The sequence below is a fragment of the Mya arenaria genome, chromosome 17, assembly GCF_026914265.1.
Source record: "Mya arenaria isolate MELC-2E11 chromosome 17, ASM2691426v1".
NCBI classification, from domain to species: Eukaryota; Metazoa; Mollusca; class Bivalvia; order Myida; family Myidae; genus Mya; species Mya arenaria.
The window spans coordinates 35,965,116-35,987,285 of NC_069138.1; the positions used below are offsets into that span (position 1 = coordinate 35,965,116).

A 22,170-nucleotide genomic window follows, 5' to 3' on the forward strand; every position below is an offset into this window, starting at 1 on the left:
TAGGAGGTAAAGTGAAGCATGATCTACCTTGAACAAATACAATTTTAAGACAAGTTCTGTCAACTTGTGCACCAGTCAATTGTTACCCCCCCCCCACACACACACACACCCCATGTCCGGGGGAATACTGGGGTTAACCCGGGGAAATGGGCCGTGTTTTTACCTATCAGGTGGCCCTGCAGTGCTGGGTGAATGCGGTGGTTTTATCTTCGCTTAAAATATAGAGGGGAATGGACCTTACCTAGGGTTCCTGGGGTGTGGGGGCATTTGGCAGGGATTTTGCCATTGGATCGTCCGCGCAGGTTGGGGATTTTATCCGGGGTTGGCTGTACTGAAAGTCAAAGTCCCCACTATTCCCCAGACCTGGGGGGGGGGGGCGTGGTTACAATTGTCTGGTGCATATCCACATGAACGTTGTACTGGTACTCTAACAATTGAGCTTACTGCGTGGATAGTCACCGCCCCACCCCAACCCCACAGAACTGTTTACAGAAAAAAAATCTGCAGCCCAAACCCAACAGTGCTGAAGTAAAGGCATGCATAGATTTCAGCTGGTAAAGCTGACTGGGTGCCAAGCTCACACCCATCCTACCACAACCCACAAAACTCTGCACAAGGCAGTCAATGATTTTACAGAATAGTAATGTTGTTTTAATGGCAAGGCATGGTGTGAAAAATAACACGGCAAAGTATGACTTAAAACTTACATTTCATAGGGTATTCCTATAACTGTTGAGAAAATGTTGGTAGTAGGCCGATTTGGTAAGGGGCCGATTTGTCTTGCTCCCGTTGACACAATCGTAACGACTCAGCCATGACCGAAGTGCTCCGATTGTTGTTAAACTGTGAACTGCAGCCTTGCGCGTTTTGACAGAATGAAATGAAGAAAACCCCATCAAACTCATAATTATTCGTTGGATATTTAGTTTTTTGTGTACGGAACTAATGTAAAATAACATTATCTAGTAATATTTCTTGTTTTTATGATATTTTATGGACGCAATATGCTTTAACCCGGAATCCCTATCGGAACAACTACCCACTTTTGTAGTCCACCTAAATGGCCGTACACTCGTCTTTTGACGATTTTGTTTTACTATGGCAGACTCGTGACGTCCACCATCCCAGCAAAAAGTAGCGAACGGTCCTTGCGCAGAGAATCCTCGCGGCCACAATTTTGAAATTATTTGCGTTGAAAATTTAAATTTCTACGATAACTTTATTGCCTACTATTAAACACATCTTTATTTATGTCATTATGCCAAAATACATGTTCAGATATCATAAAACACTAACATGTGTCAATTGTTTATGAAGTATCCTGATATCTGTAAATCTGGGACAAATCTGACTGGCTGTGTACATGTTTAACGGTATTCGTGACCAAGAATATATTTCTGTGAAAATAACGACGCTTATGACAAATTAAATCCAGATTAGATCATTGTCGGGTATATATAACAACTTTGTCCTTATTATTCAACATCGATGCATAATATTACTATAAATTCTTTCGCCCAGTATTAAATGATAGAGAGTTGTAGCGTTACAGGGATACATAAGAAATGTCAAAATAATAAAAAAGTATCCCTGATCGCTCATTATTGTAGCTACCCACTTTTGGTACAAAACAATTTGTACGCGAAGGATTTGCCATATCATAAGTCGTAAAAAAATCCGTTAACGTACAATTATTTGGACTAGGTCCATTAGAGGAGAGTGGATTATCAATAAGAGTTTGACATGGAGTTAGTAAGGAAAAGCGTGTTTGGAGGATACAATTTATTATCTAAAACATTAATTGGTCGTAGCGGAAGGGCTTTGGTAAATATTGTTTTTTATATTTAAATTATAAGGTTATCATGCATTCATTGTTCAGGGTATTTCGGATCAGTTACAACATTTTCGTTTTTATTTGTTCAAAACCATTGCTAGGGATAATATTTTTATATTAAATGAAAGACAAATTATTCCTAAGTTGAACTAACCTAGTATGCAGGGGTGTAGAAATTAATTCAAGTAGCAGGGAATATCCTAAAAGTAGGCGGGGGTCTGGGTTACGGTCAAGGGGGCAACGCCCCTTGTGGGATGAATTTAAGCCTTTTTAACCAAACATTCTAGTCTTCTGGTGCATGTTTATTTTGTAACAGGGAACCTTAACATAAATGTACTATAATATGATACTGAAACTGAGTACTATAACCCCCACCCCCCACCAGTGAGGGCTAACTAATTAACCAAACTACTGTAAAATTCATATTCAGGATAATGTTATAACATTCCAGACCACATGCCTTGACATTTGCTAGCTATTCCCTCCTAATAATATATGTAATTTCTTCTCTACCAATTATATACTTTCAGCCACTGAATCACTATTAGCCTCTGTAAATTAAATATCTAACTTCATTTTCTGTGGTTCTAGATATTTCACCTGCAGCTAACTTATTCCATTTTAATAACCAGAAGAAATATCGGGACACTTTGTGACATTTAAAGCGTACTAAATTTCACCCAACGTACATGTAAAATTCATCAAAATAATGGATTATTTTTAGCAGTGACATTACCGCAAGCTTGTTCATTTTGTTTACACCTGGTTAACAGGCGTATATAAAATTTACTGTTGCGTAAATGGTAATAGGACTGACAGAAGGCCAGACACGCTCATGTTGCATACTTACTATGCTTTTTTGTGTCTGGAAAAAATATTTATTTCACCCTCCATTGCTTCACAAATCATTAATTTCAAAACATCCGCAGAGGGTGATGCGACTAATGAGGTCATGTATCTAGCTAATGTTATTGTTCTCGGAACACTGGGAAACCCAAACCTAATTCTTGAAAAACATCCCAGAGGGGGATGTGACTAATGACATCACGTATCGAGCTAATGCTGTATTGTAGTCGGAACACACGGAAAGCAAAATGAACAATAACAACAATCAAGGTTTTAAACAGATGTAAACAGAAGAGACATGACACAAAATAACAGATTTCATTTTTGTTGATGCGGGAAATTAGCCGGGTGAAGATGCTAAAGAAACCGAGTTATTTTACCGGCTCCCGGCCCATTTCTACACCCCTGAGTATGTAAAGTTGAACTATACTAGTTTGTATGACAAGTAAGAAAATGTTGAGGTTATATTGTTGATATTTACACGCTTGACTTAACCCTACCAGTTTGACCTATTTCGGACCAAAGTAGGGGTGATCTCAAAGCAGTTAGGAAACTTTGTCAAAATGTTACAGGTCACTGAATTTGAAATATGCATACCAAGGGCAGTAATGTCAGGTGTGTCCATGCTTCCCGGTTCATTGTTTTGGGTGATAAACGTCCTCGATTCGGTGAGTATTACCACTGTTTTCTATATGTTTCAACGATAATTTTTAGAAACGACCTTGTGCACCGAATGAAGAGCAATTGCTCGTTTACGAAGACGCTTGTTTTAGATCAAAATAATGTCTTTATTAAAATATCTCGTGAAAACAATGCACGATCTTACTAGGCTTCCCGACTCACTCAATACATTTTTTGATTCAAAACAACTATTTAATACCGTTCTCTTGCGTGCAAACCCCACCGATGCTTTGTTTTGGACAATAACATTATTATGCCCCCCTTCGAAGAAGAGGGGTATATTGCTTTGCACAGGCATGTCGGTCGGTCGGTCGGTCGGTCCGTCGGTAGACCAAAGCTTGTCCGAGTGATAACTCAACAATTCCTGGACGTATGGTCATCAAACTTCACATGAAGGTTGGGCCTGACCAGTAGATGACCCCTATTGATTTTGGGGGTCACCGGGTCAAAGGTCAAGGTCACAGTGACCATTAATGGTAAAATAATTTTAAAGCTTGTCCGAGTGATAACTCAACAATGCCTGCACCCATGGCCCTCAAACTTGACATGGAGGTTGGGCCTGACCAGTAGATGACCCCTATTGTTTTTGGGGGTTATCAGCCCAAATCAGCCCAAACGTCAAGGTCACAGTGACCTTGAATGGTAAAAGGTTGTCCGAGTGATAACGTGACAATGCCTGCACCCATGGCCCTCAAACTTGACTTGGAGGTTGGGCCTGACCAGTAGCTGACCCCTATTGTTTTTTGGGCTCAATGGGTCAAAGGTCAAGGTCACAGTGACCTTGAATGGTAAAAGGTTGTCCGAGTGATAACTCAACAATGCCTGCACCCATGGCCCTCAAACTTGACTTGGATGTTGGGCCTGACCAGTAGATGACCCCTATTGTTTTTGGGTGTCATTGGGCCAAAGGTCAAGGTCACAGTGACCTTGAATGGTAAAAGGTTGTCCAATTGATAACTCAACAATGCCTGCACCCATGGCCCTCAAACTTGACTTGGAGAATTGGCCTGACCAGGAGATGACCCCTATGGTTTTTGGGGGTCATCTGGCCAAAGGTCAAGGTCACAGTGACCTGGAATGGTAAAAGGTTGTCCGAGTGATAACTCGACAATGCCTGCACCCATGGCCCTCAAACTTGACTTGGAGGTTGGGCCTGGCCAGAAGATGGTCCCTATTGATTTAAGGGGTCATTGGGCCAAAGGTCAAGGTCACAGTGACCTGGAATGGTAAAAGGTTATACGAGTGATAACATGACAATGGCTGCACCCATGGCCCTCAAACTTGATTTGGAGGTTGAGCCTGGCCAGAAGATTGTCCCTATTAATTTTAGGGGTCATTGGGCCAAAGGTCAAGGTCACAGTGACCTTGAATGATAAAAGGTTGTCCAAGTGATAACTCAACAATGCCTGCACCCATGGCCCTCAAACTTGACATGGAGGTTGGGCCTGACCAGTAGATGACCCATATTGATTTTAGGGGTCAAAGGTCAAGGTCACAGTGACCTTGAAAGCAAACTCAACAATTCCTTGACCTATGGTCATCAAACTTGACATGAAGGTTGGGCCTGCCAAGTAGATGACCCCTATCGACTTTGGGGGTCATCAGGGCAAGGTCAATGTCATAGTAACCTTTAATGCAAAAAGGTTAACAAATCTTCCCCCAATGATATCTCGACAATGCCTGAACCTATGATCATTAAACTTGACATGGATGTTAAGCCTGACCAGTAGATCATCCTTATTGATTTTAGGATTCATAGAGCCAAAGGTCAAGGTCGCAGTGATCTTGAATGGTAAAAGGTTGTCCGAGTGATAACTCAACAATGCCTGACCCCATGGCCTTCAAACTTGACTTGGAGTTGCATCTGACTTGTAGATGACCCCTTATGATTTAAGGGGTCATCGGGTCAAAGGTCAAGGTCACAGTGACCTTGAACGAAAAAAACTTGTCTTTTGATAACTTGACAATGCCTGCACCCATGGCCCTCAAACTTGACATTTAGGTTTCTGGTGACCAGCTAATGACTCTGGATTTTGAGTTCATAGAGTCAAAGGTCATGACGGTCATAACACACTGTATCCTCACACTTTAATGGTCATAATCTTAAAACAGCAACAAATCAGCTGTCATTTCGGTCCATGCATATTTCATTCAATTGTCCATATAATCCTGACAACATGGCGCTCAGGGGGGGCATAATGTTTGACAAACATCTCTTGTTGCTATTGTTTTCCGAATGCAGACAGCCAATTTTGGAGTTAAATCGGCTCATTGACGAAAATGCTTGCTGGTTCATTCTGTACATTTTTAGAACCTAGGTTCATCCCAAATCTGGAAGATCTATGGCACACTGTATTTACCCGAATTACCAGATGTTTTGTTTTAGTTTTTCAAAAATATTAATTTTGTTAATTATTCCATTAAATAGGAGGGTGTACAGATATATAATTTATATTTTCAAGGAATAAAAGATGAAACGAAAGAAGAGATCAAACCTGAATCTAAATAGACAAAAAACAAAACGTTTTAAGGTAGTCCATATAAACGACATAATAAATGAACTCTGCATACTTGATGATAAAATAAAAATAGAGGTTCTTTATATATATATATATATATATATATATATATATATATATATATATATATATATATATATATATATATATATATATATATATATATATATATATATTAAAGCACTATACACCAGATTGGCACCAAAAAAGGTTTTCTTTCTGTAAAGAAATTCAGGACAAGTATTTAAGGAAATGTTTTACTCTTTCATATCATTAATGTAGAAAACAATCGAGTTGTAGACCGGGTTGGAACCGGTGTCGCCAAAATTGCAGTCCAGTGTGGTATCCACTGTGCTACGAAGGCTTACCCTTAACGGTTGGAATATTTGAGCTATATACCTAAATTACGCATTACGGGAATGAATTCCACAAGGAAGACAAACCTAGTATTTTTTTTTAATTGAAAGAAAAATACGAAAAAACAACAACGAAAAATATATTAATTTTGAACTATGTGGTACTTCGGTTAGTAAGTTTCATTGCATTGTACAAATCGATACGAAGTTTATGTCAGGTTTCGACAATTTCTCTCTTTTTCGTTATTTCATCATACGGAGTACAGCCCATTTAAAAATTGCTAATGTGATAATGTAAGGTAAAATTGTGGATTATTTAAAACTACTTTTTCAGGAAAAAGCGATGAAAAGGAACTAAGAGTTTACCTTAAAGAATGTGCTATATGTTTACTCTGGAAATCGAAATAAAAAGGGAGACAACCTGCAGGAAACAGTCAACAATTTAAGGTCTTAAAACTGTTTTATGTAAAGACATAACCGTGTCTTGACTTACTATATAACCTCCAAAAATAATGTCAGTTCTACTTTAAGTAGAGAGCCCTGTCAGAGTGTGTATACCACGTGATAAATAATGTCATAAACGCTACGTCCGAAAACAAAATTTTGCTTCGAATGAAGACTTTAAACAAATATAACTTTCCTATTTCTTCACTATTTTAAATGAAATAAAGCGCAGTCTACGCCGCTAACGGAGCCCCGCCTTGGGTTGTTTGATTGAGAGTTTAGTTTCTTAAAACACTTTGACAAAACTTTTCACAATACGGCCGTCTGACGGAGCACTGTCAAAACATTATTTTGGAAACAGGTTTGTCGAAGTGTTTGTTGAAACTAATTACATTATCAAACTCCGATAAAACAACGAAGGTGGGACTCCTTAGGTGGCATAGACTGTCCTTTGTTTGATTTAAAATGGTGTTGTGTTTGAAAAGTTATCTTCGATTTAAGTCTTCATTTTAAGCAGAAAGTTGCCTTCCGACGTAGCATATAATTATGACGTAATTTATCACGAGGTATACACACATTGCCTGAACAAAATTACCCTTCTTAGACGTGCTTTAGAACATATACATGAATTTAAAAAAAAATCGACGCCTTTTATTCGTTATTTTAATGTGCCATAGATCTTCCAGATTTGGGATGAACCTAGGTTCTAAAAATGTACAGAATGAACCAGCAAGCATTTTCGTAAATGAGCCGTTTTAACTCCAAAATTGGCTGTCTGCATTCGGGAAACAATAGTCGGGAAGCCTAGTAAGAACGTGCATTGTTTTCACGAGATATTTTAATACAGACATTATTTTGATCTAAAACAAGCCTCTTCGTAAACGAGCAATTGCTCTTCATTCGGTTCACAAGGTCGTTTCTAAAAATAATCATTGAAACATATAGAAAACAGTGGTAATACTCACCGAATCGAGGACGTTTTTCACTCAAAACAATGAACCGGGAAGCATGGACGCACCTGACATTACTGCCCTTGTATAATGAATGAGAATTACTAGTCGGGGCACATAAAATGTACGTGTTTCAGTTTACCAATAATCCTATGCATTTTGGACATGACATAGTCATATTTAATAAAGGGGCATTAAGGAGAACAATAATTAATTGGATTTAATTCTAAACATACATGTTAGCATCAACTTAAATAAAGTTCTAACAAACACAGCATGTAAACATACATCGACTGTGATCGCAATTAAAAATGATTGGAATAAACTGATAGTGAAATAATCACACGTATAAAATTACATGCCGGTTATATAAAACGATTCCAAGTCTGACGGCAGCATTTAGCATCATACAACATGATTTATGTTACTTCTCACTAAACAAATGTCACCTTCTTGCATTTGTCCAAAGATGAGTGTAACAGGGAGACAGACGATACTGTACATGATGGACATGTGATGAAGTATGAACATCGGGTAACAGCACCTCTCCTTCCGGCCTTTCCCGTCAAGTGCTGGCCAGAGAGGAAACATTGGACACAATTCACCAGTGGCATAACTACTACCGTCCTTATCTAGGGCACTTATGTAAATGTAAAACCCTGCTAATGTTCTAGATGCATGAACAATTGGAAGGCCTGCAATATTTGATAATTTGAATTGTCTTTTTGGTCACCATGTCACTGAAAACCTTTATTGAACGTCTTAAGGTCTGGCGATCATACGAGACATGCATCATTTTATACAATGTTAGTGTGTTCGCGGTCAACCCAAGCTTAAATTGGAGGATCTGTAATTGATGGCTTGATATGTTAGGCATGGCATCCCTTTATAACTAGGGATGCAAACGAATATTCGAATATTCGATCGAACGTTTAATATTCGAATAGCAAAATTGGTATTCGAATATTCGATGCTTTTTGTTTGGTAAATATAATAATAAACCTTTTTCTTACATCTGTGCTGTTGTATATATTAGCATGTCTTGTTTTTACAACGATTGGCCCCTAAATGCCAGAGGCGTGACGTGATGACACTATACCGGTACACGCGTCATATGTTAATTAGGGACACATAGTCGGAGACTATAAACAGTACCCGTAATTTTACAAAAACTGGCTATAAGACAAGTGGCATCAAACAACTTTCAATTATTTTCGGTAAATTCTAATGACCATTATTGGATAATAAACGGAATCGGCAACCAAAGTGGTGTCATGGCTGTCAATTAAGCTGTGCAGTATTGCTCAAATCGCCGAAATGATATGGATGACATGTGCTAGTTATATGCTGTTTTCCATGTTTCGATATAACATTCGTGCTTTGAAATGTAACTGTATAGAATAGCAATTTAGGTCATTGTTATACAATAGATGGGTCAAAATTCAGGGTTATTTTCGTTTTATTATTTATCTAATTTCCGAGTAGGTTTGGTGTTTTCATAGTTATATTTAGTAGATGTCAATCCCAGAACGAGGCCGCTCGTCCTACAGAACGACCCGTTGGTGCATCATGACATTCAACCAGGCATTTACGATCTTCGCCTTTTTCAGTGGCTATTGCTTTTGTTCGATATTTTTGTAAATGGGGAATTTCATTGCCAATGTTTGGAAAAATCAGGGTCCTTCGCGTATACCGGCTACAACGAAGAAGGGTTAAAATGCCCCGGCTATTACTAAAGCAAACAATAAAAGTTGTTTACTACATTTCTTACACATTCATATTGGTAATCGAATATTCGAATATTCGATCGAAAGAATCAACGAATATTCGAATATCAATTTTGCCATTCGTTTGCATCCCTATTTATAACACATTCCTCCGTCACAATTGTCTCTTCTACAAACTACCACCGACTACTACTACATCAGAGTGCTTTTTTTCTGTAGGATCTTCTATCATTATTTTATTTTTTTTAAATTCTATTCAGCTTGGCTTTCCCCGCTTCTGAAAATAATAATTAAAGTTGCATGTTTAATCAGATATATAGTTTAATAATCACAATACTTTTTTCAATAAAAATATATTTTTTAAAGCATAAAATTTCCATATTTTTAATCAAATATATCATAAAACTATCCTTGAAATATCAAAATGATCATACATCACATTAAATGATAACACGCTTAAATATTAAACTTGTTTTGCAAAAATACCATACAATATGAAAGCTGTTTGACAGCTCAAAAAACGTTTGATAAAATCCCCCATTGAGCCTAAATTTGAGATCAAATAGGTCGTGAAAATCCCAATTTTTAAACAATTAATTTGTTCATTCTTTAAAAAAGTTAACTCTTTCAAAATCAAATAATTGTTAACGACAATCACAATTTTAATATCTTTTTAATTGCTATGATCGGGAACTAACCAAGATCCGGAATACCCTAAACAACTGTACTTCAGCCATTAATACGTTAGGTTATACTAAACCTTTAAGATTTATTTAAAGGGTGACTTAAAGCTGCACTCTCACAGATGTACCATTATTACAACTTTTTTTATTTTTTGTCTTCGAAAGAGCAAATGTTTGCATAAATATCAGCAAATCAATGATATAAGTTTGCTGACAAAAAATCAGATCGTAGATTTTCATATTTCCGTTCGAAAATTTATGCTTTATGGCTTAACTAACGGTTTAAGGAAAATGCATAAAACATCATTTTGTGACCTTAAATTTAAAAGTATGCGCTCTAATTTTTTGTCAGCAGTCTTATATAACTGGTTTCCATGGATTATCGCAAAAATTGGCTCGTTTCAAGACAAACAATAAAAACTGTCAAAACGTTAAATCTGTGAGAGTGCAGCTTTAAGTAAGGCAATAATATAATACTATTATATTATAGCGTTGTTGTTTTTGATGTTGTTATGTTGTAGTTTTTGTTATGTTGTTGGTGTTGTTGTTAATATTGTTGTTGTTGTTGTTGGTGGTGGTGGTATGCTATTTATAACAGTTAAATTATATTTTATACAGACCACAGGACGACCAAAGCTCGAAGGCATTCTTGTTGCTCCGTTCACTCCTTTTGACAATACTGGGTAAATATTACTGATAACTTTTAGTTTTGCATCGCAAAAATATCTATAATGAAACTGATTTAAAAAATGTTCGAAATTGAAATAAGGACAAAATTAAAGAGGTTGATACTGTGCGTGAAAAGAAACTGAACTTATGTTAGTTTAACTCATAATTTATCTGCAAGGACTATTATTAAGTACATGTACATCTTTTGTAATTTGGTAACTTGAAAAATAGCGTTTCAGATGCGTGGCATATGACAAATTTGACAGCAGTATGCGCTATTATCACGACGCGGGGTTCGACGGACTGTTCGGTACGTCTATAAATATAAGTACTTTCTTGTATAGTATGAACATAAAACAGCGTGACATTCGCGTGTGCTTTAATTTTTGCAACAGGTGTAATAAGGAAATTTTATGAAGAAGTTGTTTTGTATTAGATATGGGCTCAAAAAGCATTTGTATTTATTTCGGAAAAGTCTTTGAGTCAAAATATTCCAGACAACAGTACCCAATTTACAATGAAGAATAGTTATATTTAAAGAAATATATTGAATTTTTGTAATTAAGGAATTAATTTAATTCATTTTCATTTTTTTATTAAATATCTTGTAATTTGAAAAGCTTTCATCAAGAAACAGCAATGCATTGTTTATTATGTAGTATTGAATATTTTAATTTACTTTCGAAATTATTTTGAATAAAAAACTCCAGTGCTTTCTGATATTTCGTAATATTTGCTCAACTCCTTATTACATCTATGCATATTGCAAAGGATGTATACCAGGTCTTACGTCTGAGAAAGATAGAACATGTTTTTTTATAAATATTTTAATATTCGGCCTCCACCCACATTTGCACTGTGGAGGGTCTTTTAAAGACATCAGACAAAATATCGTCATACAAAAAATAGAAACCTACACAACTGAATGTAAATTAATCACTCAGCAAAAACTTTATAAACATTTAAGTGTTTTGAATTTATATAACGTCAAAATATATTATTATTTTCATTTAATTTGAGTTCAAAATTGAAAGAACTAAACAAATACAGTATTGTTTCAGTCAATGGAACGCTTGCAGAAGGGATGAGTTTATCATCTGAAGAGAGGATGAAGACTGCTGAAAAGTGGATGCGACTTGCTGAAGGGTGTGTTCTCTTTTAGATAAATATGTAAGCTGTGGGCGCAATATAGTGCCAATCCAAAGTAGTGCTATGTAGTTCCAATAGCTTTGTAGCAAGTTTACGAATTATTGTTCTACCTAATAGTATGCATTCGGAGCTCCTCGGCCATTTTTTCAAAAACAACCTCGGATGTATGCCGGTACATCTGTTGAAGTAGTCCGTATTTTTTTTTAATAAAAGCATTAAATGGCAATTAAATGTAGTGTTTAAGAGTTGTATTCATTGCTCTCAGTTTAAATTGATTGCCAGTGAAGTGTATTATTGCAAACATAGTTACGATTGCTAAGAGTTAAGTCATAAAATTTAACTACTAAATAAGATTACTACGCGATCTATTTGCAGCGGACTTAAACGTTCCACTTTTTAAGTATGTAAACCGTCCATATACATCCGAGGTTGTTTTTGAAAAAATGGCCGAGGAGTTCCGAATGAATAGTATGGTAAATTTTGGCCTTTTAAATATGACGTCCGTTCATATAACAGGACGTTCTGGAGTGTTACCTGCAGCGTACAGGCAGGCGGCGGCGTTCAATATGTTATCTGATTAATTACGTTAGAAGCCTTTGTCCAATCATCGCCAAATGTGTGCAGAATGTGTATTTGCATACTTTCTCGGAAAAGTTAGACAACCAACCATATCGCTCTAGACATTCAAGAATTACTGCCCTTAAATTAATGAAATCAACTTAAACCGGCCAATTACTTTAGAATCCGATGACCAATCGTTACCAAATTTGATCAGAACGTGTTTGGGCATACTTCGTTCCAGCCATATCGATCGAGTCACTTTACCAGTTACCGCCCTTTATCTTTAGAAATTACCTAAAATTGGTCTTATCCGATGAATTTATTTAGAAGCCTTTGTCCAATCATCACCAATTTTGAAGAATCTGTATCGGCAGAATATCTAGTCAGGTTCGTTAACCAGCAATGTCGCCTCCAGAGGTACCGTTGACCCGACCGGTGAATTGGCAAACACTGTATTGACTGTGCCCGCTCTCTTAATTTGGCTTAAACATTCAACCGCTTGTCACAAAACCTGGTGTCCTCAACAGATTGTAGCGTAACCGCATATTTGCACGATTACTGCCCTTTGTTGTAAATTGGTCATTTGCATTAACGAAGTCAAATGTCTCGCGGTGTTTTTCAAATATTAGTTTTATATTTTAGACTTATTTATTCCATACAAATGTTTTATTAGCGACAATAATAATTAAAGGAAAATGTTAAACGTTATTTATTAATCGGGAGATGTTTTTATAAAAAGAACTTGACATCTATAGGGTTATCTAGCGTTCCAGTTCAAGTAGCCAGATACATAGAGCATTGCGATCTAGTCTGGTAAACAGAGCTGGTGGCTAGTAACTCTAGTAAGCCTTATACCTGACATCTGCGTTGGCCACAGAGCATTGCGATCTGCGCGCTGACAAAAGTTAAGGTATTTTGCATCGCCAATAAACAAGCTCCCGTAAGAGAAAGCCATTCATCAAGTGACTGAACTTTATATAAACCAATGCATAATCTTTGAACCCTGATTATTTGGTTGATTATGTTTTAACTCACAAATCATTTTTCGAATCATTTGTTTTTGATCATAAGGCAAAGTAGCCTGAGGAAAATTGATATAAGAGCGATCCATATAGGCTCTACGACACCGATTGAACATACAGCTGGCACGTTACAAGATGGCGGGCGTGTTTTGCTATAGTTGGCGTGCTTTATTGGGATTTTATTTTTGGTTTTACAGAAAAATGTAGCCTAATTAAACCTCTCTGCGTATTTCTCTAAGAAGACCAAATAACCCTTTGGCTTTTTTAAAAGGCGACGATCGTTATTTTCTAATGTATACATACTAAAAACAATGATTGCTTGATAAATCATATCGTATCAAATTGATAACTAATGTGTTTTTTCAAAGGATAACCTACTTGCTAACAGCAGTGTTTTCAGTCATTTCTAAGCTGATGCTTTATTTTATTTTAGGTTACCTGTCATTCTTCATATCGGTACCGGAAATTTAAAAGAAACGCAAGATCTTGTAAGTTATAGCTACCTAAGCTTAACTTTATAATGTACAAAATAATTGTCATTGTCATATATATATGTGTAAGTAAATAAATTGATAATGTAATGTGCTTACATATTGTTCAATGTATTAGAGCATCAGTGTGGTATGTTAAACATAAAAGCAGTAAATGGGTACCGTCTGTCGGCCATCTTGTTTTGTACCCGGCTCAAGAATAGATTGCTTCATTCCGCAGGCGCGTCATGCTGAAAGTCTCGGAGTTGACGGTATCTCCGCACTACCTCCTACCTACCATAAGCCGCCGTCAGAAGGTAGTGCTTCAATTATGCAGTCTTTATATGTATGTTTGTATATCTATAAGAGAGTGGTTAAAGGGAAGATATAACGCATTCCAATTGTTATATTTTATTAAAATGATTTCTGAAATCGTACTTATAAACAAATGTGTATTAAAGAAAATATATTTTACTACGGTGTTAGCCTTTTCATTTTTTCAAATCATTTGTCAAGCCGTCAATGGAAACTAGTAGGTTTATCGAACTGTAATTCCTGTAATTTTTGTCTTGCTTATTATCATAATTTAGGAAGACTGTGTGTATAGGCATACAGCAAAGTCCTTATTTACAATTAACGAGACACACACAAAGTCACAAAGCAAAGAAGACAGACTATACACTCCTTTCAAAATATATGTTTTGAAAACGTTGTACTATTCTTGTTTTCGATGTACCTATTAGACAACACATTTTCCATTGTTTCAGAGCTCCAATAAATACTTCTCTTCTCCAATGTTGCTAGCTCCAATAAATTCTTCACCAGTGTTTCATAGCTCCAATAAATTGTTCTCTAATGTTTCATAGCTCCAATAAATTGTTCTCTAATGTTTCATAGCTCCAATAGATTATTCTCCAATGTTTCATAGCTCCAATAAATTATTCTCTTATGTTTAAGAGCCCCAATAAATGATTTTCCAATGTTTCATAGCTCCAATAAATGATTCTCCAATGTTTCAGACCTCCAATAAATTGTTCTCTAATGTTTTATAGCTCCAATAGATTATTCTCCAATGTTTCATAGCTCCAATAAATTATTCTCTTATGTTTAAGAGCCCCAATAAATGATTTTCCAATGTTTCATAGCTCCAATAAATTGTTCTCTAATGTTTCATAGCTCCAATAAATTGTTCTCTAATGTTTCATAGCTCCAATAGATTATTCTCCAATGTTTCATAGCTCCAATAAATTATTCTCTAATGTTTTAGAGCTCCACTAAATGATTATCCAATGTTTCATAGCTCCAATAAATGATTCTCCAATGTTTCAGACCTCCAATAAATTGTTCTCTAATGTTTTATAGCTCCAATAGATTATTCTCCAATGTTTCATAGCTCCAATAAATTATTCTCTTATGTTTAAGAGCCCCAATAAATGATTTTCCAATGTTTCAGATCTCCAATAAATACTTCTCCAATGTTTCAGACCTCCAATAAATACTTCTCCAATGTTTCAGAGCTCCTGGCTGACTATCTGGCCGAGGTGGCAGCAGCTGCACCTAACACACCATTTCTCTACTATGAATATGACGTCGCCTCAGGCGTATACAGTAGGACATTTAAGTATTTGACCTTTAAGCGGCTATTCTCAAGCCACTGCTAAATAAAGTCATTTTTTTTATTAAAAACTTATATTTTAGAGTATGTATGTCGGTCAATTAGCGATTAGATTGATATGTTTACGTGGATTGCTACGGCTGGTTTTATTGCCTAGAGGAGCCAAATTACTTAAACAGTAAAACTACATGAAATGGATATGCGTATGCATATATAAAGATATTGATTTCTCCCTCCTCAGATAAGTATATCCATTAATTAAACCATGCTAGAAATTCTTATCTTGCCCACGGGCGAAGATAAAATGCCCGTATGGAACTTCTTTTAATGGTCACCAATTGTAGTTACCTCCCTTGTTGAAGACTGTCGTCTGTAGCGCATCATGGAAACCTTGTCTTGTGGCAATATTTAGAACGCTAGTTAATTATTTCTCGTTTCAAATGTCACCAGAAAACAGTTTTAACGCACCTTTCAAGAAATAATGCTTCACTCTTCTAATAACTATTTAAAGACCGATCAGACCATTTACATACTCTGAATCACTGCGCGAATATCCATGACAACCACGAATTATCGCATATCCGTACGCAATTATTTTCACTAAGCACAAAAGAGTTCCAGCAAAAAAGATACATTTTTACTTAATTTTGTTTAACTGAGGTGGGAGAAAAAGCATCTACCATAGCCGCTCGTGTAAGATAGGTTCATCCCGACCCTCGCGCATGGTGTTTTGTGGAAACTCGGTAAACCTCGTTTCCGCAAAACACCCTACGCTCGGATCGGAATGAACCTATCTTACACTCTCGGCCATGGAAGATAATTATAATCATTATCACTGCTTCATTCTTTCTCTCTGCAGTGAATATCTCAAAGCTGTTGAACATGGTAGAAGATAGAATTCCAACGTTTTACGGCTTAAAGCACACCACAGCTGACCTTAACTCAGCGCTCAACTGCACTCTGGCCTGCAACAGAAAATATAAAATATTTTATGGAACTGAAACGGTATGATGTGGATTGCATAAGGGCTGATATTCAATATAGGTCTTTATTTGATATAAGAACGATTTTGTTTATCGGAGTACTGGTTATTACGGGCCGCTGCAGCGGTGCGGGCCGCTATATTTAAGACGTGGTGAGTAAAAGGTTTATGGCGACTTAAGAACTTGTTTGAAAATATGTGTCTCTTTTTCCTAAAAAAATCAAGTACTTTTGAGCTGAAAATGTAGACACAGTCAATTTTTCCCTTGAATACATGAGTTGTCGTTCTTACCATAATGATTGTCTCGTCATTAAATAAACGGTGTTACTTTTGACATTAATAATGTTGACACAGTCTATTTTTTTACAGAGTTGTCTTTCGTACGTTTGAAAAAAGCGCGCGAGTTTTTGATTTTCGCAACGTTTCTGGCGGGTGGTGCTAAAAGCCGGTATCCGGTATCACCCGGTACCACTTCGATATCGGATTATGTGCTACCGTGATGTTATCAGATGACTAATCTCATTATGACATGACCGCTTTTTATTGCCTTTTAAAGGTATCATTATTGGATAAAGATCTCTGTTGTTGGCGGTATGCTTTAGGTTAAGAAAATAGTTTGAGTTGTTTATGTCTTTTCCCGAGTAAGCAAGAGACATATTGATTTAGTGCTGTCTGTGTGTCACAAAACGTTGTCCCTTGTAAAACTTATAGTTGTACTGAAACCTGGAAGAAGTGTTTAATATAAACTGTAGTTGTGCATAGACTAATGTTTTACCAAAATAGGTCTCTTTGAATTCATTCATAGCCTTGACTCGACATCAGCCATCACCAAATTCAAAATATTTACATGGTAGATATGTTTGTGGGCCCGCTGTGATACTTTGTATCACATTTTTTCTTGTAAATAACTAACCTTTATAGTGACTGAAGTAAATGATGTATTACCGTAAGATCAACTTACGTTGAATATTGAATACCAGCCCAAGATTAATATCCAAATGAAGAATATATGTTTTTCATTCGTAATGCAGATGCTGTAAAACCAATATTTCTTACTGTAATATCGAAGAGATATGTATTTTTCCATGGTATCCTCGTGGTGATTAATTAACTTGAGTGAACTCGTAAACACCGTGTTTCTCTGAATGTTCCAATGCGGATATCCAATCATTTATTGATAAAGCTATTTTCAGTGTGGACATACAACGTGGTTTGTGACGTCACATTTGGTTATTAACAAACAATATTTAGACATTCCGAGCATATGCCCACGATTTTTGAAAAAATATAAATTGCTCAACATATCGCTCAGTAATCGAGTATAGTGTACCATTTTCCCCCTTAGCCTGTGTTATATTTTGTTAAAATTAATATAAAAATAACGCGATAACTTAAACTTAAAGCGATAATCCTATCTGAATCGAGATTTATTTTGCTTCCTGTACTAACCAAATGTGATATCAGAAACCACGTGGTATGGCCACACTGATATTGGTATGTGTGTGGTCTGCTTGTGGTGTTTGTACGTTTTTGTTCCTCGTTCACTACATTTTGGCCCTTGCCTTGTGCTTCCAAACAGAGTTTATAATTGAATTGTTGGCTTCTTGACTTGTCTCTGTAGTTTCATTGCATGATCTATGTTGATGGAAATTATATTTTATTCTTAAAACACGTTTGTCAGTTGTATAATAATATGCAATATATGGAGTTTATGCTCTTTCAGCTGTTCTTACCATCCCTCAGTCTTGGCATCCCTGATTGCATCACTTCGGCGTACATGGGCCAGTTCTTCCGCGATGTAAAATATTCCGTCGCCAAGGGTGATTTAAAATCCGCCCAAGCTGCACAGGTAGTGAAGTTATATTCAAAATGCGAACATAACGGAAAAATCCATTTTAAGGCTCTTAAATAAAAGAGTTGTTTGTGCCTTTTTGATAAAATCAAATAAAGCATACATCAAAGTTGAAATCAAACAAGGTAAATCGATCATTGAAGATCTCCTTTCAATTGAATGTGAAATATTTAACATACATTGAAGATCTACTTTTTAATAGAATGTGAAATATTTAACGTATATTGAATAAATGTTAAATATTTCAGGGCGTAGCTAGCCCTCTATTCATGTGGATTCATAATTGTGCTAGGGGTGGGGGTCCGGGGGCATGCTCCATCGGGAAAAATGAATACCATTCTTGGCGTTCTGCTTTATTTAGTATTGTAAAATAGGATCATGTAGTCAAGTACGCATACTGCAACTTTTGCTGTTTTTGTTAGAATCATGTGGGTTCAGCCGCATACTCGCGTATAGGCAGCTATGCGCCTGATTATTGGCAGTACGTATGTCTCAGTATTTCTCTTTGAACAATTATACAAGCATGATAAGGTTTATGGAAACATTTATAAATATTTAAAAGAAATAATAAATCATCTGTTTGTTCATATTTATTTTAAATACAGTTTATCGATTTAGTGCTATACACTGGGCCCGTTAAAGAATCAAGGGAGCTTGAACCAGGGTTACGGTCAGCTTGTGCACTATGATACAAAAACCTAAAATGACTAACGGCATTATCGGAGCAATCGCCGAATGGGCCTTGCCCGTGTGCGGGTATAAATAAGCTTACACACCCCACCCATAAGTATACTAGTACATGTTTTTTTGTAATATTTGCACCGTTTGTTTCTGATTGCAGGTGAAAGCCCTGCAGTTAAAAAACATTCAAAATAAATATGGTAAGTCCTTTCAGACCGCTCGAGTCTTTGTCGATATAATATATAATGGTTATGTCGTATATTTTTTGATCTACTAACATTTCATGAAGAAAAGAGTGGGGGTTTTCGGAGGGGGGGGGGGGAGGGGGGCAGACATTTTGCACCAAATCGACCTCTATCAGGGTTATTACTATTGACTATTGTAGAAAGATTTAAATGATCAAATTTAAACATATTCACTCAAATAAATTCGTTTATTTATGTAATTGCTAAAAATTCACATCTCGATCAAAACTAAAAAAAAATGTGTTGGGTGGGGATGAACAAAATAGGTTTAAACGTCGGGTTTGTGTATACAAAAGAGATATTTTACGTCTGACAAGTTCATTAAGTAATAACTTATTATCTAATAGCTAAATATTTAGTTTTGTTGAAACTTCCACGTAAAAAGTGTTTTGATAACCTTTTTTTTTTAGGCGGAGACATCACTAGTGCCAAGGCGATGTTTGAACTGATATCCGGTGTCAAGGTCGGAGGTCCTAGGTTACCGTTGCCAACCATGGAGTCACGTGACATGCAGCTGATGAAAGCAGACCTTGTTGCTGGCGGATTTATTAAGGAAAGCACTGTGAAAGGAATGTGAAAACTATTTAGTTAAACATTTGTTCCAGAAAAACTTTTGTTATCATGGGCAATGGATCAAGTTGATAAAATGAACACGAATTCAGACAAACTGCCGTGTATAAAGCCTTATACCAGAACATGCTTTTTAATGTTGCATTCTATAAAATGTGAGGGCAAGAAAATGAAGGGAATATGTGAGGAATGTGTGAGGAAGATAAAAGGAAATCAACTAAATAATTACAATCAATGACGGTCACATATGTTAATCAAGAAAATAATTTGTTTCTCGATATATATTATGTTGAAATGAAGTATACCATTTAAGCTTTTGATTAAGTATTGAGTTCATTGAAATATTACACAATAAAGAATGATGTTTTGATTAAGTATTAAGTATAAATTGTGGTATTAATTGAAGTATTAGATAATAAACAAAATATCAATTTGATTAAATATTGCTTCATTAGTATATAAATGTACTTTAAATATATGTACTAAATGCTTCAACGTATTTTGCTGAGTATTTGAATCTCGTGTGGTGTTTGATAATTGATGCTTTATGCACCATAAAGATATATCTGCCATGGATTTTTGGTAATAAAACGTTTAACTTAAATATTGTCTGGTTGTTATTGAAGCTTTAGTGGGTTACTTTTTTATAACTGTGTGGCTTGTATACAAATAACTTTTCTTCCACCTCAGATAAGTAGATAAAAAAATCAACCATGCTAGAATATAAGTATCTTCCATGGCCGAGAGTGTAAGATAACCTACACTCTGGTCGGGATGAACCTATCTTATACTCTCGGCCATGGAAGATACTAATAGTCCGATCCAGCAACAAAAAATGCGTGTATTCATTATTTAAGAACACAGAACAGAGCATTGATATATACAATGATAAATTGATCATTGTGTTCACTCAAATAGGGAGACTAGAAGGGTGTTAACTACACAGGGAGACTTGAAGGGTGTTCTTCAAAGGGAGACTAGAAGGGTGTACTACAAAGGAAGACTAGAAGGGTGCACTACAAAGGGAGACTAGAAAAGTGTATTTCAAAGGGAGACTAGAAGGGTTTTTACAACACAGGGAGACAAGAAGGGGAGATTAGAAGGGTGCACTACAAAGGAAGACTAGAAGGGTGTACAACGCAGGAAGACTAGAAGGGTGTACTACACAGGGAGACTAGAAGGGTGTTCACTACACAGGAAGACTAGAAGAGTGTACTACACAGGGATACTAGAAGTGTGCACTACAAAGGAAGACTAGAAGGGTGTACGCCACCGGAATACTAAAAGGGTGTACTACAAAGGGAGACAAGAAGGATGTACGCCACCGGAATACTAAAAGGGTGTACTACAAAGGGAGACAAGAAGGGTGTACTTCAAAGGGAGAATAGATGGGTGCAATACAAAGGGAGACAGGAAGGGTGCACTACTAAGGGAGACTAGAAGCGTTTTTACTACAAAGGGATACTAGAAGATGGTTTACTACAAAGAGAGACTAGAAGGGTTTACTACACAGGGAGACTATATATATATAAGAAGGGTGTTCACTACAGAGGGAGACAAGAAGGGTGCACTACAAAGGGAACCTAGAAGGGTGTTCACTACAAAAGGAGACTAGAAAGGGGGTGTACTACATATGGCGATAAGAAGGGTGCAATACAAAGGGAGACAAGAAGGGTGTACTAAAAAGGGAGACTAGAAGGGTGTTCACTACAAAGGGAGACAAGAAGGGTGCACTACAAAGGGAGACAAGAAGGGTGTTCACTGCAAAGGGAGACAAGAAGGGTCTTCTACACAGGAAGAGTAGAAGGGTGTTCACTACAAAGGGAGACTAGAAGGGTGCACTACAAAGGGAGACAAGAATGGTGTACTACAAAGAGAGACTAGAAGGGTGTTCACTACAAAGGGAGACAAGGTGCACTAAAAAGGGAGACTAGAAGGGTGTTTACTACAAAGGGAGACTAGAAGGGTGTTCGCTACAAAGGGAGACTAGAAGGGTGCACTACAAAGGGAGACTAAAAGGGTGTTCACTACAAAGGGAGTCTAGACGGGTGTTCACTACAAAGGGAGACAAGAAGGGTGTTCACTGCAAAAGGAGATTAGGAGGGTGTTTACTACAAAGGGAGACAAGAAGGGTGCACTACAAAGAGAGACTAGAAGGGTGTTCACTACTAATGGATACTAGAAGTGAGATATAGCTGACAGCGAACATTTGTAACATATTTAAAATAATATGTAAGGAAATGGTACCCATCAGATTTTAAGACATGTTTTTAATCTATATAAGACTACTGAATGTGTACACATGAATGCATTT

The 22,170-nt window shown here is 36.6% G+C and overlaps 1 protein-coding gene across 14 annotated transcripts; it reads left to right on the plus strand.

Moving 5' to 3' along the window:
• Positions 1-818: 818 nt before the first annotated feature.
• On the plus strand, positions 819-20,460 carry LOC128224102 (N-acetylneuraminate lyase-like). 14 transcript variants are annotated; one of them, XM_052933765.1, is made up of 12 exons: positions 819-947; positions 1,611-1,824; positions 10,659-10,723; positions 10,949-11,019; positions 11,771-11,855; positions 13,875-13,929; positions 14,153-14,228; positions 15,427-15,519; positions 16,386-16,531; positions 18,232-18,357; positions 19,202-19,241; positions 19,697-20,460. In XM_052933765.1, exons 2-12 carry the CDS (start codon positions 1,744-1,746, stop codon positions 19,861-19,863), a joined length of 1,005 nt encoding a protein of 334 aa, XP_052789725.1. In that variant the 5' UTR covers positions 819-947; positions 1,611-1,743; the 3' UTR covers positions 19,864-20,460. The 14 variants fall into 14 exon arrangements, with proteins under 14 accessions (XP_052789725.1, XP_052789737.1, XP_052789733.1 ...); XM_052933771.1 differs by having other exon boundaries at positions 827-947; positions 1,648-1,824; XM_052933772.1 differs by having other exon boundaries at positions 829-934; positions 1,705-1,824.
• Positions 20,461-22,170: the final 1,710 nt, after the last annotated feature.

Excerpts from the sequence above, each read along its gene's own strand:
- LOC128224102 (XM_052933765.1), top strand. The coding sequence starts at position 1,744 with ATGGAGTTAGTAAGGAAAAGCGTGTTTGGAGGATACAATTTATTATCT. Across the intron at positions 16,532-18,231 it reads TATTTTATGGAACTGAAACG|CTGTTCTTACCATCCCTCAG; the intron begins GTATGATGTGGA and ends ATGCTCTTTCAG. Across the intron at positions 18,358-19,201 it reads AATCCGCCCAAGCTGCACAG|GTGAAAGCCCTGCAGTTAAA; the intron begins GTAGTGAAGTTA and ends TTCTGATTGCAG.